The sequence below is a fragment of the Polypterus senegalus genome, chromosome 7, assembly GCF_016835505.1.
Source record: "Polypterus senegalus isolate Bchr_013 chromosome 7, ASM1683550v1, whole genome shotgun sequence".
Lineage (NCBI taxonomy): Eukaryota > Metazoa > Chordata > Cladistia > Polypteriformes > Polypteridae > Polypterus > Polypterus senegalus.
In genome coordinates this window covers 146,062,541-146,078,264 of record NC_053160.1, presented here as the reverse complement: position 1 = coordinate 146,078,264, position 15,724 = coordinate 146,062,541, and the positions used below count along the sequence as shown (strand labels likewise).

Here is a 15,724-nt window from a genome sequence, read left to right as displayed (position 1 = left end):
GTGCAGCATCCACCTGGAAAATGTGACAGCAGCCATTTTTGCACCAGTATGCTTGCCTCACATTAGCTGGTAGGTGGTGAAGGGGTGAAAGATAGTTAGCCAATCAGAGGCAGGGGGTAATTATGGAGCCAGAATGACCAAGGTGTGATGGGCAATTTAGCCAGGACATCAGGATCATCCCTGCTCATTCCGAAAGATGCCCAGGGATCTTTTATGACCACAGAGAGTCAGGTCCTCCATTTTACATCTCATCTGAAGGATGGCGCCATTTTTACAGCACAGTGCCCCCAACATTGCACTGGGGTATTGGGATCTCCAAACACACCACAGGGTAAGTGTCTTCTGTTGCTTCAACAACACCTCTTTCAGCAGCAACAGATACAGGCACAAAGAAAATGAGAAACTAAAGGAAAGCAGTGATTTATGGTATTTCTCTGCCATTTTCACTTGTCTGCTCATTACTCTTACCAGTGAGCAGATTGGGCTCAAATCCTAGGTGGGCCACTGCCTGTGTAAATAATGGCACATTCTTTGTGTCTTTGAGTGGGATTTCCCACCAGCAACTCCTAGTTTCAATCGAAAGACTTTCTCTGTAACCTGACTGACGACGCAGGACATGCCTGTTATGAATGATTTGGAGTCTGCCTTGTGGCTAGGTATGACGTTAAACTGCAAATCATGGGTGTTGGTGGCAGGATTGGCACTCCAGCAATCAAAAAAAAACCTCACACAGCTCCGAGACAACAGAAAGGACTCCTTTTTGCTCTCCGTGGGAGTAGCTCTGCTGCCGCCGCCCATAGGAAGGCCGCTTGCATCGAGAAGGGGATGGGGGAATGCCCTCGGGAGCCCCATCCCCGGAAGAGTCAAAACCGTTGGAGAGCCAATAGGGTCAGGTCTGTTGGGGATTGGAACTGGTGTGGTGCTGAGGCGTCGCACGCTGCACGGCAGCACTCGGGTCCCAATTTGAGGCGGCCCATACAGGTGGGCGCATGGAACGTCTTGTCTCTCCGGCAAGATGACCATGGTAAAAGTGGCTCCATGTTCCTTGACTTTGCAAAAGGTCAGGGGCTGTGAATCGCTGCATCCTGTTTCCAGCGCCCAGAACCGCATCGCTGGACTTGGTACTCTAATAGTGGTGGTGCGGTGAAGGAGATCGATCACATCCTCGTGGGCAGATGCTGGAGGCTCTTGCAAAAACTGCAGGGTCTACAGAAGTGCCCAGTTTGTGAATTCTGACCACAGACTTGTTGCTGCTACTCTTAGGATCCAGCTTAGGTCCAGCAGGTTACCACCTACTAAGAAGACTCCAAGACCAGGCTGTTTCTAATGAGTTTGCACGCAGTTTGTGTGAGCAACTTGTAGATTTGGGTGCGACTGCCGATCCTAATGTGATGTGGGAGACCTTCCATGACAAGACTCTGAAGGTTGCTGAGGGTTGTGTTGGTGTTACCGGTGTTTCCAGAAGGAGGTGTTTCATCTCTCAGGGCACACTGGATATCATCGAGAAGAGTCGCAGAGCACGGCTCAATGGCAGCTCTGGTCTGTACCGGGAAATGAGAGCGACCGCTATGAGGGCTCTGACGGCAGATAAAGAGGTGTTTGTTAGAGAAATCTGTGACCAAGTGACACACATTCTGTGGTCTAGCGACCCACGTCCTGCTTACAGAGGAATCGAAGCATTACACACATCTGAATCTGTTCCTTGGAGAGTCGCAGTCAGGGCAACTGATGGAATGATCCTTACGGATGACACTGGAGTTGTGACCTGCTGGGCTGGTTTCTTTGAGCAGTTGTTCAAAGCTGATCCTCCGGCTAGGACGTTGGATATCTCTGGGTCCTTGAGGCCAATCCTCCAATTAGCTGTGAACCACCCAGTCTCACTGAGATTGCACAGGTGGTGAACCAGCTGAGGGGAGGAACGGCTACAAGAAATTGTGGTGTCCGGGGTGAACTTCTCCAGGCTGGTGGTAAGGCTGTCCTCCTGGCATTGCAAGCAAACTTTGCTTCCATTTGGGAGACTGGCATCATCCCAACTGACTGGAAAACGGGACTTGTCGTCCCTATCTGGAAAGGGAAGGGTGATCGCCTGGATTACAGCAACTACAGGGGGATAACACTACTCTCAGTGCCGGGTAAGGTCCTTGCTAGGGTCGTCCTCAATAGCATCCATGATCATTTGCTCACCTACCAGCGATCGGGACAGTCTGGTTTTACGACTAAGAAGTCTACCATCAACTGCATCCTGGCACTGAGGGTTCTCATGGAGCGCAAACACGAATATCGGCAGAGTTTCTTTGCAGCCTTTGTCAATTTTTGTAAAGCGTTTGACTCAGTTGACCGAGCCGCCCTGTGGGACATCCTGAGGGTTCGCAGGATCCCCTCGAGGTTGCTGGATATCATGGCTGGCCTGTACACTGGTACTGTGAGCGCTGTGGAGAGTGGAGACAGAACCTCTGTGTTTTTCCCAGTTGATTCTGGAGTTCATCAGGGGTGTGTTCTTGCTCCTACTCTGTTCAATGCTTGCATTGTCGTGGGGTCCAGCGGCTGTGGGGCATCTGTTGGTGAAGAAAGATTCACGGATCTGGACTTTGCTGACAATGCTGTGATCTTCGCAGAGTCAATGGAGGCTCTGATCAGGGCACTCGAGAGATTGAGTGAGGAGTCTAAGTGTCTGTGCTTGCGAGTGTCCTGGCCTTTAATGACCTCTTGGGCACAACCATCAGCAGTGTGTCTGTCTGCGGAGAGTGTCGACCTTGTCGAGAGGTTTGGCAGTGACATTCATGTCTCTTCCTATGAAGTCAGTGACTCTTCCTATGAAGTCAGTAGACAGATTGGAAGAGCATGGGGAGTCATGGGGTCGCTGGAAAGGGGTGTGTGGCACTCCTGATATCTATGCAAAAGGACAAAGGTCCAAGTCTTTAGAGTCCTGGTGCTTCCTGTCTTGCTATATGGTTGCGAGACATGGACGCTATCGAGTGACGTGAGACAAAGACTGGACTCCTTTGGTACTGTGTCTCTCCGGAAAATCCTTGGGTACTGTTGGTTTGACTTCATGTCGAATGATCGGTTGCTCATGGAGTCCTGAATGAGGCACATTACCTGCATTGTAAGGGAGCATCAGTTACGGCACTACGGCAATGTGACGCGTTTCCCAGAGGGTGATCCAGCTCGTAAGATCCTCATTGTTGGGGACTCGAGTGGTTGGACCAGGCTAAGGGTTCGCCCACGTAATACCTGGCTGCGGCAGATAGAGGGTCATTTCCAGAGGGTTGGACTGGACCGTGTGTCTGCCTGGGGGGGTTGCCAACTGGGATCCCGTTGTTTCGTCGTGTAGTGGGTACGGCAATGCACTGTACCAGTGCATGCTCCCCAACTTGAACCTGAACTTGAGGCTCACTGGCATTCAAGTCAGTGTTGATTTCTGCCTCAAACATGCCAGAAAGTCCTAAACGGGATTACATTGTTACGGTTTGGCATAAATAGTCAAAACAAGAAACTAAACAAAAAAATTGTATTGCCAACAAAAATGCTGACAGACATGTTCTGTTCACATTCTCGATCCTTATCTAGCAATTCTGTATTGTGTTGGACTTTAATTAAGAGGAGTGTACTGTACACTAAACTAATAAGAAGCGAGTAACGCCTGCCTGTAATTAGAAGATGCGCTGGTATGAAAACTTGCTAAGCCGACCTTTAGGCTACCAGCACATTCCCAACCCCTGACTCACTATGAGTCGCTTTGTCTGTCAGGCGCCCATTGTAGAATGATGGAGTCACACATACAAACACTGAGTATGTGGAGATAGCATGGAACTTGGAGTTTGCATGTTCTCCCCGTGTCTGCGTGGGTTTCCTCCGGGTGCTCCAGTTTCCTCCCACAGTCCAAAGACATGCAGGTTTGGTGCACTGGCAATTCTAAATCGTCCCTAGTGTGTGATTGGTGTGTGGGTGTGTGTGCCCTGCGGTGGGCTGGTGCCCTGCCCGTGATGTGTTCCTGCCTTTCGCCCTGTGTTGGCTGGGATTGGCTCCAGCAGATCCCCTTGACCCTGTGTTAGGATATAGCAGGTTGGATAATGACTGACCGACTTACAGTCATGGTGTCAGATACGCAAGGCAGCAAAAATGTCACTGTCACTCTTTTCACCTGTCAATAAGGACCTAGAGTGCAACTACAGTGGTTATTATAGAAGGGCACTAGATGAAATAAGTTGGTTTCTTTCTTCCTTTACTGTGTCCTAGCTATGCAAATTACCACAGAAACACCGAGACGTTAAGTTTGCAAATGATAATCAGACTAGGGCAGATAATGTAGAATCAGCTAAATTGTTACAGAGGAACTAAGATAGCATACAGGCTTGGGGAGATTTGTGGGAGATAAAATTTTATGTAAGTAAATAAAATGTATTGCATGTAGGAAGTAAAGTGTTAGACTTGACTACAAAATGGGAGGTTCGAAACTTAAAAGTACACCTTACGACAAGGACCTGGGAGCCCTAGTGGACTCATCACAATCAACATCAAGACACAGAAACAATCAAGAAATGTAACAGATGTCAGGTCATGCACTGTAGCACGATGTGTAGAGTACAAGTCAAGCAAGGTTATTTTCAAGTTACATAACACACTGGTGAAGCCTCACCTGGAAGACACCATATTACAAAAAAAGACAGCACAGTGCTCGAGAAAATCCCAATAAGAGTGACTTAGTTCAGACTAAGATGTATGAATCATGAGGAGTGATAGAAGCAGATGAACCTTTTCAGTTTAAGCAAATGGAGAGTAAGTGGGGACATGACTGAAGAGTTTAAAATTGTGAAAGAAATTACTACAGTACAGTAGATCCCAATTGTTACTTTAAAATAATTCTGCAGCAAGAACATGGGGACACAGTTCGAAACTGGTTAAAGGCAGATTTTTCACAAATGTTACAAAGTTTCAGTTGATGCGAAGAGCTGTAGACTCGTGAAATAAACTGCCGAGTAGTGTGGTAAACAGTAGGACTTTTAAGGACCTTCAGATCTTGACTTGATGTTATTTTGAACAATCAAGATGAATAAGATTGACAAGCTCCTTGGGCTAAATGGCCCATTTTTCTAAAGTTCTGACATTTTAATGATTAAAATATCGGTGAACTGGACATTACTATACCTTATCAAGAACAACTCCTCTCAGAGAACAGTAAGAATGGATCTGCAGTATACTCTATATACTGGGTGAGTCAAAATTATGTTATCATTTGAATAGCGGAAACAATTTATTCACAAAAATACTTCTTCATATGTGTAAGATGATTTACAGGAATGTCTCAACCTGTTTGCCATCATGTTCAACATACAAAAACCAACGAGCAACAGTGACATTTAAAGCCTGGACACATATTTCACAGGGAATAGATGATACCACAGTCCGTATTCTGTCCTTCAGGTCATTGATATCATGAACTTTCCTGCTATACACACGCTCCTTCACCATACCCCATAATCAGAAATCACGGGTGTCAAATCAGGGGAGTGTGGAGGCCGTGGCAATGGCCCACCACGACTTATTCATCGACCTGGAAAGGTATGGGGTCAAGCTAAAAATAATCCATTAGTGTTAACATAGTTTTGACTCACCCTGTATTATTCAAACAGATACCTCACTGCATATCCCTTCCATCATAATTAAACAAAAAAAAGTTACCTTTGAAACAAGATTGCTGCATTTGTTTAGCAAGTGACGTCACTCAAGCTGACTTTGTTTTAACTGCCACTCCTTCATTGTTCAGTTAAAGGTGGTGTAACCAGTTAGTATAGCTAAAGAAGGCAATTACCTTCTGACACTTTAAGGATGCTGAATGACATTATTTATGAAGTAAATATTGAAAATTGGTTTCATATGTTCTGTCAGGTTTTACTTGTCTGTTATTTGAATCGAAATGAAAAAATATTATTGAATTTTCAATGTAAAAACATGCAGACATTTATAAAATCTAAGATGCGCTGAATACCTCAATGCATTTTTTCTGGATAGTTTGTACAATCTCTATTCTTCCCTTACTAAAATGTAGAATATGTATGTATGTTAAACTGTCATGGTGGCATAGTGGCTAGAACAACCCCAAGAGACTGGGTTTATGTCCTTACCCCGTCTTTGTCAAGTTCGAATGTTTCCTCCATGGCTGTGTGGGTTTTTCTTGGTAGACTCCAGTTTTTTCTGACATCCCACAAACATGTCACCTAAGTTAACTGGAGACTCTTATGGCCAGTTTATACTTCACGACTCAGAATGCCTACGCACACATATCATGGCTGCCACACGCTCCCAGCATTCATTTCACGCATGCCCAAGTTGCATTACCAGCAAAACATCGGGGGGCTTAGTGTGTTCAAAGCAGAACCTGACGTCAGAGTCTCTGTTTACTATCAACACGTGACAGCAAACCTCTTTGCAGATCCTACAGGATCGATGTGCGCGCCTGGATGTTTGATGAATGGTTCGGTGTGGTAAAGCAAAATGCCGACATACAAATGCATTCATGGTGCTTTTATATTCCCCATCGTAATGATGTAATACAATTTAAAGGTCTCACATACCATTTTTTGTGCCGTCTTGTTTTTTTTTTTTTGCACCTTCACAACAGCATCTGAATGTACCGCAGCGTATTTCAGCCGCAGAGAAAACAATTAGGGTCACAGTGAAAAGATCTATTTTGTGATTAAAGTGGACATTTCGGCTTTAATCTCGGAATTTCCACTTTAATCTCGTAGTTTATTTTGTCATTAAAGAAGACTGTCATAAACATCATCTTGAAACTGACTGCTACGTGCTTCTGGGGCTTCCTCCTGAACTGACAGCAGCGGCAAGCAGCAATCGCCACACAGAACACAATAAATGTATAAATATTCCAGCTCTCTGCACATTTAGAATCCTTAGATTGATACTTGATATCACTTTCATTATGAAATCATTAAAGTATGTACTGTATATTACATTTTACAGATAAATCGTTAACTTCACTTAAATCATGAATACTGTTAATATTTACACATGTGGGGCAGCACGGTGTTGGAGCAGTAGTGCTGTTTCCTCGCAGTAGGGAGTCACATCCCTGGTGTTCCCTAGGGTCCTGGAGTTTCCATGTTTTCCTGGTGGGTTTCCACAGTGTGCTCAGGTTTCCTTCCAAAGACATGCAGGTGTGGGGATATGGTAATGCTAAAATGACGCTAGTGTATGTGTGTGCTTGTATTCACCTTGTGATGAGCTGATGCCCCGTCCAGGGATTATTTCTGCCTCATGTCTGATGCATGCTGGATTGATGGATGTAATCATTAAACATCCATCCTTTTCAGAGATATTGTGGAAAGGCGTCCTCAGAATTTAATGGATGTTTCAGGCAATTCACAACACAGGGAAGCCGAATGTTTTCTCACCATGATGATATCTCGCACTGCCACCTGGTGGAATCTTCCAGATTTATGTAAAGTACATGCGCAAGTATTAACAGTACACCGCTTGCGTAGCAGTAGGGTCCTCAGGAGCACACGTCACGTGGCGTGAAGCATAAACTCGGCCTAAGATGGCCATGATGTGCCTGAGTGCACTCTGCAATGGATACACATCTTTTCCAATGTTGGTTCCTATCGTGCATCAGGTGTAGCCTGGTATAACTTTAGCTCCCATTACCATGGAGTGGATTAAAACAAATTGAAGAAATAATAGATTTTTTTTTTAACTTAAATTTCTTTGTATTTTTGAGTCACTTTACAACACTGCTGATGATGTTAAATGAATTAGAATTTTTGAACACACTGAGTAAGAACAGGCCATCCAGCTCATCACTGTTCTTCAACACTGTGATGTCAATACATTCTATGGCTACAGGCAAATCTAATCTAATCTAATGCAAAGCAGCTACATAATCCATCCATTCTATAATCCCTCCTAATTCACTTCAGGTCTACAGGTAGTCAAGGCCTAACAGAAACATCTAGTGAAGGCAGGTACAAACACGGGATAGGCCACATTCACTCCTAAAGGGTCAATTTAGTGTTGACAATCAAGTGTGGAAGGAAAACTGGTGTACAAGAGAAGAACCTATGAAGATGGAGGAAGACCATGCAGACACCACAGACGATAAACTGGGTGGGATCTTAACCCTGTCTGCTGGAGTTGTGAGAAAATTAACACCACCTTAAGTCCCATTTGGAGTGGATAAGTTTTATACTAGTAGGTGGGTTGAAGCAACTATTACTGGAGGATGTTGGTAGTTAGGCGGCACAGTGGTGCAGTGGGTAGCGCTGCTGCCTTGCACTAAGGAGACCTGGGTTCGCTTCCTGGGTCCTCCCTACGTGGAGTTTGCATGTTCTCCCCGTGTGTGCGTGGGTTTCCTCCCACAGTCCAGAGACATGCAGGTTAGGTGCATTGGGGATTCTAAAATTGACCCTAGTGTGTGCTTGGTGTGTGTGTGTGTGTGCCCTGCCCGGGGTTTGTTTCCTGCCTTGTGCCCTGTGTTGCCTGGGATTGGCTCCAGCAGACCCTGTAGTTAGGATATAGCGGGTTGGATAATGAGTGGATGTTGGTAGTTTGAGTTCCATCTGAATTTCTCATGTCAGTCTCTACTGTTTGTTCACATCTCAGTAAAGATTACAGAGCCTTTAACCTTCTATAAAGAGTCCGTAAAAAATATTCCTAGGTTAATCACCCCTGTGATTTTAGAGTTTTTCAAGAAAAATTGGAGGCAGTCGAAGAACTTGTCCACATTTTGCACAACCCGCCTCGAACCACTTCAAACTGATTCATAACACCTCTGTCACGGGGGACAAGTTTGTGGAAAAAGGAGCACCAAATGCAGAATTCTTATGAGAAGACTCATGCTTCATCTTTGGTAAAATGCCCACATGAGCCTTCTAGATCTGGACAATATTTTACAACAAGACGCAGGGTTAACTTGTTTTAATCAACTAAGATTGAATTCATTAATGAATTTGGGCCAGTTCATAGTTGTGTTAGGAATTTTCAGTTGTTCTCTCTTAATATCTAAATTTGATTCCCGATTTTATAAGATGCAATAACAAACTTGATCGTACATGTATGGACAGATTTCTAATCTCTTCTAATTTATAATTTATGTAATAAATATATGTAATATGAAGGATATAAAAACTTCACGGAGGATACTGCTATCCCAACTTCATGCTTCTCCAGTGCATGTCTCGTCATAAGCTTTCAATTAGCAAGATCTTATAGCTCTAAAGGTTAATAAGCAAATACGTACCAAATGGACACAACCCTTAGTATTTTGTATATAGAGAGATATAAATTTTGGGTGATGTATTCCTTTCATTTATTTTTCACCTTTTTTTTGATGGAGTTGTGAGGCATTTTATTTATCACTGTGCCGGTCCAGGTGTAGAGTATTTGCACTTATCACTACAAATAATATACAGGGTGAGTCAAAATTATGTTAACACTAATGGATTATTTTTATCTTGACCACACCTTTCCAGATCAATGGATAGGTCATAGTGGACCATTGCCATGGCCTCCACACTCCCCTGATTTGACACCCTGTGATATCCAGTTATGGGGTATGATGTTTGTCATATCAATGACCTGAAGGACAGAATACGGACTGTGGTATCATCTATCTATTCCCTGCAAAATGTGCGTCCGGGCTTTAAATTGTACTGTTGCTTGTTGTTTTTTTTGTGTTGAACATGATGGCGAACAGGTTGAGACATTCCTGTAAATCATCTTGCACATATGAAGTATGTTTTGTGAATAAATTGCTTCCGCCATTCAAATGTTAACATAATTTTGACTCAGCCTGTAATTCCATATAATTGGTTTATCTTTGACCCTTCTTGTTTATAAATATTTTAAGTACAGTACTCTATCATTTTCACTGGTTATTTTTATTAAATTTATTTAGCACTTGGTAGTTTACATTCTTGAGCCCTTCATTCAATGTATTTTATTTTCTAATTGCCTGTGATAACTTGTCTCCACCACCATTTTGCTACTAGCTGTTAAAATCCATCAAATTGTTCATCATACGGCCCTTCATCTAATGGTTCCCCGAGCACTGCTATGAAGGTATCCTTGGTCCCTAGAATTATCTTCTCTGGTTTGCTTTTCTTTCCTGTGCTGAACACACACCATGAAGCACACGTGTCCTCAATTCAACAGTAAAGTGATTTAGATGGACCCCCTGTTCAACCTGACGTCCCCTGATCATCTGATCTCCTTAGGTTTACTTAGAAGGACTAGTGGTAGGAGCTCCTTGGACTTGAGTTCTACTTCTAAGCTTTCCATCCATTTGCCCTGTTGCCTTTCTTTACTTGTCTTTATTTCTCAGGGCAAGGTGAGCAGAATGTAAATGGTTGTATGCTGTATGTTCCTTGTAAATGTATTCCACTTAAAAAAACTGATAAATGCAGAAATGACAAGCACAATTCTGGAATCCCTCATTTCCACTTGAATAATAAACCAAAGCGTGTAATTATTTGTTCCATAGCACGTCACTTAAAGGAAACCTACAGCGACACAGCAGTTATTTACTCTTCATTAGCAACACCTCAAGTGTACGCTGCCCAGTGTGCTCCGTAGCTATAGAAACCCAGACGTACCTGTGACCATCCCAACTGTAAGAGCATACGATCTGAGACATTTCAAAAAACGTGCTCTGTCACTCTGTCTGTGTTGTTCTAAACTGACAGGAAAACGTATCTAAAGAAACCATGAAATTAATATTTAAATGCTTTGGGCAGCTTTGTTATTAAATTCAGCACAATCACACAAGCTATTCAGATAGCTGCTCTCCTGTTGAATCTCCAAAAGTGGTCTAAGCAAAAGAAACTGGGAATACTTTGATCATTTTTATGAAGTGGACCTCCCAGAGGTTAGAACAAAGACTTAGTGATTAGTGGTGTGACTTCATGGCTACAGGTGCTGGATGGGTTTGAATTCCAGCTCAGATCTCACCCTGCACCTGTGGCTCACGGTGAATGTTTTGTGTGGGCGGACACCTGGCTGCTCCCCAGTCAGTGTATAAATGGTACTTAATATAAAATGTGTTAATCTAAGAAGGAAATAAAGCTCCACACTGCACAGATCCAGAATAATATAATAAATCTTGTTAGGGAAACACATACTCCCTGCATATTGTATATCAGCATGGAAATGTAACCAATGATAGGGGGCCATACTCTCCAATTTTACTTTTTGAGGCTCAAAGCCCTACAGTAATGTACCTTATGTCACGGTCACTCTCTTTCATTTCTTTTTACATGCACAGCATTTTTATATTCTACATAAAGACATCAAATAAGGACAGCACAGTGACGCAGTTGTAGTGCTGCTGCCTTGCAGTAAGGAGACCAGAGTTTGCGTCCCAGGTCCTCCTTGCATTGAGCTTACATGACCTCCTTGTGTCTGCGTGGCATTCCTCCAGGTGCTCCAGTTTCCACCCATTGACTCCCAAAGACATGCGGGTTAGGTGAAATGGCGACATTTAATTGGCCCGTGTGTGTGTGTGTGTGTGTGTTCACCCTGCAATAGACTGGCGCCCTGTCCAGTGTTTGTTCCTGCCTTGAACCATTGCTAGCTGGGATAGACTCCAGACAACTACCTCAACAACTCAAACCGTGCCCTCCGAGCGCCTGCAAACAACCATTCTCTGGATTAAGCAAGTTAGAAAATCTCATGACATCATATAGAAAAGAAACAGGGGCATACAATTCATTTTAATGAACTCTGGATGTTTCATGACTTCACATATCTGGATTATGTGTCTGAGACTGTAAATAATATTTCTGCAGTAAGGTTATGGATAACTAATACAGCACTATGCTGCGCAGGCATAATGATGGTAGTATGGACACCTCCAGCCTTTTTCAAGGTCTTCAGTGGTGAAACTTCTTCCTCACTCTGTGCACTTAGAGAATTCTGAACTTGGGTGACATGTTAAAATGTGATGTGCAGTGTATTGGAAGATGATGGATAAATGTTAATCTCTTTATTGAAATTTCAGCGGTCTGCCAGTCTCCCTGCTTAAACGGAGGTAAATGCATACGGCCAAATCGATGCCATTGCCCTCCTGGGTGGAGTGGTCATGACTGTTCCAGGTAAGAGCTAAGGTCTTCATTGAGAAGTTATATCGATTTTCAGAATGGCAGGAAAGAATCCATTACATTAAATATAAATGAAAATTTAGATAGACAGAAAAAGCACTGTAATAGATAGATAGATAGATAATTAAAGGACAGTATCCATGAAGTAGAAAGCAGGTGGATGATCCGAGAGCCCAGCATTGACTCCTGTTACGCCTGCCGTTGGCAGGATAAAATGTCATTCTTGATGACTCAATAATAACAATAGGTGGGTCTGAAAATGGATAGCTGTTATAGTGTATCTAGTGGTGATGTGTTGCATGTTGATTAACACAAGCAAGTAAGAAATCCACTGTGCTCTATACATATGTTGGCCAAGGTCGCTAGGACTGTGGCTTTATTTTTGACTTTCTCTCGTATGATTTTAATCTCCACAGTTCATCATTTAATATAAGGACAGATATAGTTGGTTTCCATATCTGTTTAATCAGTTCTACCTTGTTCTTTGTATGGTTTAAAAAACCTGCATTTATATGTGCACTAGTTTAGTAATCAGTACAATCTGTACTTGTATTTTAATTGAGAATTATTCACAGTGCAGTGTGCCTGCACTCACTGAAGAGCACTGTACAAAAAAAAAGAATATGTGGCAATAATAAACCTTAATGAAAGGATAATTGTCTGTGTATCTGTGTATCTGTCTCTTTGCTATGTCTGTCATTCCAACAGATGGAGTATTAAGAACACCTGTAATGGTAAATGCATTGCAATTATTAACACTGCTGTTACGAATCCTATAATAAATGGCATGTAACGGAGACGTGTGAATTGCATTTGTCCTTCCAACAGACGTTGCATCGTAAACATTTGTTGTAATGCATCGTATTACTACAAATGTTTGTGGAGCACCATGTGTTAGAATGTAAAATACAATGCATTTTATTACTATTTGCATTAAAAAAATCATTCATTGCACTGCAGGCGTTAATGTGGAGATCTACATTGTCCAAACCAACGCAACCTCACCTCTCTATGCAACCATCTCCCAACCGTCCAACTTGAGCTGACTCTCTAATGTACTCATTTCTAATCCTGTCCATCCACATCACAGCCAATGCACATCTTAGCATCTTTAACTCTTAATACTCTTTTTAATTTATTTTCCTGTTACTTAATCCAGGATAAGCCTCAGTGGCTTTACAGAATAATTAACAAAAAGGCCCTCCACACTCGTGTCTTGTCTAGATAGACAGACAGATAACTCACAAGTTGTGGCAGATGCTCTCAGGGCAGGCGGTGAGCCCCACGGTCACCCACATCTTTAGCAATTTGTCATATTTTTCTTAAAAACACCCGGAACTCCTCTGTAGTTCTGTAAATGGGGGCCACAGAATCGATTTGATTTTACTGACATTCTGTGGATTTCTGCTTTATACAGCTGAAGAAATAATGAAGTGTCAATGTGTCCTTCAAAGATGGTAAAATGAATGTGGCAATGACAACAAAGCAATGGGAAAGGCAGATGGGATTAAAATAAGAAAGTACTGGTAAACTATGCCTGCTGCTGGTTTGCTTTATGTGAATTTATGAAAGAAAATATGTTAAATAAAACATGAACAATCCTGATACAGAATTTAAATGAGAAAAACAGTATGAGGTAATATTAATATGCTTATTCTCTTCTGTTCTCTTCTGTCTCATTCTCATTTCAGGAAAAGGAAGCATGGATTCTATCATCTCTAAACATTCCATTTTTGCAGGTTCTGTAATGTTTCTTTAAAATCCTATTGTACCCTTACTGCCTTACACTTAAATGATAATCACACAGTCACCGTAAATGAATGGTTTCATAATTCTAATAATGTCTACTGTAAATTAAAGCTGTATTTTTTCATATTAGAAGTGTAACACTGCTGTAATTTTGTGTTATTTTATGATCAATTCCATTGTTAATGTAAATGTGTAAACATAAAAAATAAAAATGCACTGTTATTGCCCGAGATGGTTGCTGTCTTGCGCCCATTGTTGCCAAGCTCAGCTCCAGTCCAATGACTATTAATTGGATTAAGCAGGTGTTAGAATATTAAATACAATAAAGGGTAAGATTTACACAGAATCCAAGTTGGCCGAGTCAACTAACAGGAGTGGATGTCCTAAAGAAAATGATGACCACGTTGGCTGTTATCAACCTGCCTCCAAATCTAGCATGAGTTCGACACAACTGAAAACTTAACTCTGTTTTGAAACATTCTGTGCTGCTTTGTATTTTACCTTTCCAAGATGCAATTCCTAGATTTTTGTTATAATTTTGTAAAAATTGTCGTCACCTTGTTGAAATGTATTCACATTAAGTGCAAGGACGCACAAATCTACAACCTGCCTGCTGTTAATTAAAAATGGTCTTTTTTCAAAATTGTTTCTGGACCAAAGGAAAGGAGCTACATAAAGCATTAATGGATTCACTTTTAGTAAAGAATCGATCATCATACTGACACAGAGGGAACCTGCAACCAACACACAATGAGTGACTTGCACTAAATACTGAGCCACCACAGCACCCCATTATTTCCTCCTTTAAATATTTGACACTTGCTGGTCTATTCTATTCTATTGTGTACTTAACACTTTGGTTCATCATATGAAATCAGCAGTTAGTAATACATTCTTCACTATGGTAAATGGCACAGAATTTTCAAATATTAAGTAATAAGGTGGCTTTTAAACAAACAAAAAAATGAATTAAAGTGATGAAAACCACTGTCTGAAAATAACCCTACTTCATTAAAGGAGTCTGTGCCCAGCAACAACTGTGCCAGTGCTAAGAGCAAGCAATATTAATAAAACAAGTGCCCAAAGAAATGTGCTTCTACTGTACAGATGACACGGTCAAGCTATGGGTTGGTGACCGTTTCAAAACATATCACAGGAAGAACTTGTGCTAAATGTGCATTCAGGACAGCAGTGGACACAAGACAGAACACTTCCTAGTGCAATTATGATGTTTCGGTATTTATATGTTTGTTGCACACACTTTTCTCTTGTTGAATAAACATTTTGGCTTGTTTTTTGGGGGTAAACATAATGGTAAGGAGGTTAAAGCATCAATGTTACTTGCATGAAATGCACCTAATTAGGAGTCCTATGTTTCCAAGCCAGAAGTTATTATTCTCGTTTCCGCAATGTTCCACCATGAATTGATGTGTAATCAAAATTAGAACATCCTTAAAATGACGACAAGTATGGACAGTTGTTTCATAAAAATCATATACACAAAATGAGTCAAAAGTCCAAAAATTTAAAGATGCCCAAATATTGGGACTGATTTAGCAAATACCACCTTACATTCCACCAGTTGGGTGTGTATTTGTGCAAACATCGCTACACCATCTTCAATTATACTTGAGCGTTTCAAATGGAGAGGTGGTCATATGAGCATTCTAACAGGTTTGAAGTTTAAAAATATATTGAAGGATGAAGCTCATTATTTGAAATCTTTATTAGTTATATGATGTTTAGAGGTTATATACCTGCACCAGTGCACGCACTATGCAACCATTCTAAGAGGCATAAACTGCGACCATTGATGTGTTCACTCTCCCCCAAATTCCTGTTAAGCATTAAGTAATCAGTAC

At 41.8% G+C, this 15,724-nt stretch overlaps 1 protein-coding gene across 3 annotated transcripts in view; it reads left to right on the top strand.

Annotated features, from left to right (window-relative positions):
* Positions 1 to 15,697, top strand: part of svep1 (sushi, von Willebrand factor type A, EGF and pentraxin domain containing 1) — a 348,473-nt gene extending 332,776 nt beyond the window's left edge. For all 3 annotated transcript variants that reach the window (XM_039759390.1, XM_039759389.1, XM_039759388.1), the window contains 2 exons: positions 12,014 to 12,107; positions 13,805 to 15,697. In XM_039759390.1, coding sequence (XP_039615324.1) covers positions 12,014 to 12,107; positions 13,805 to 13,835 — 125 coding nt within the window. In that variant the 3' untranslated portion in view covers positions 13,836 to 15,697. The remainder of the gene's footprint in view (positions 1 to 12,013; positions 12,108 to 13,804) is intronic.
* The last annotated feature ends 27 nt before the right edge of the window (positions 15,698 to 15,724 follow it).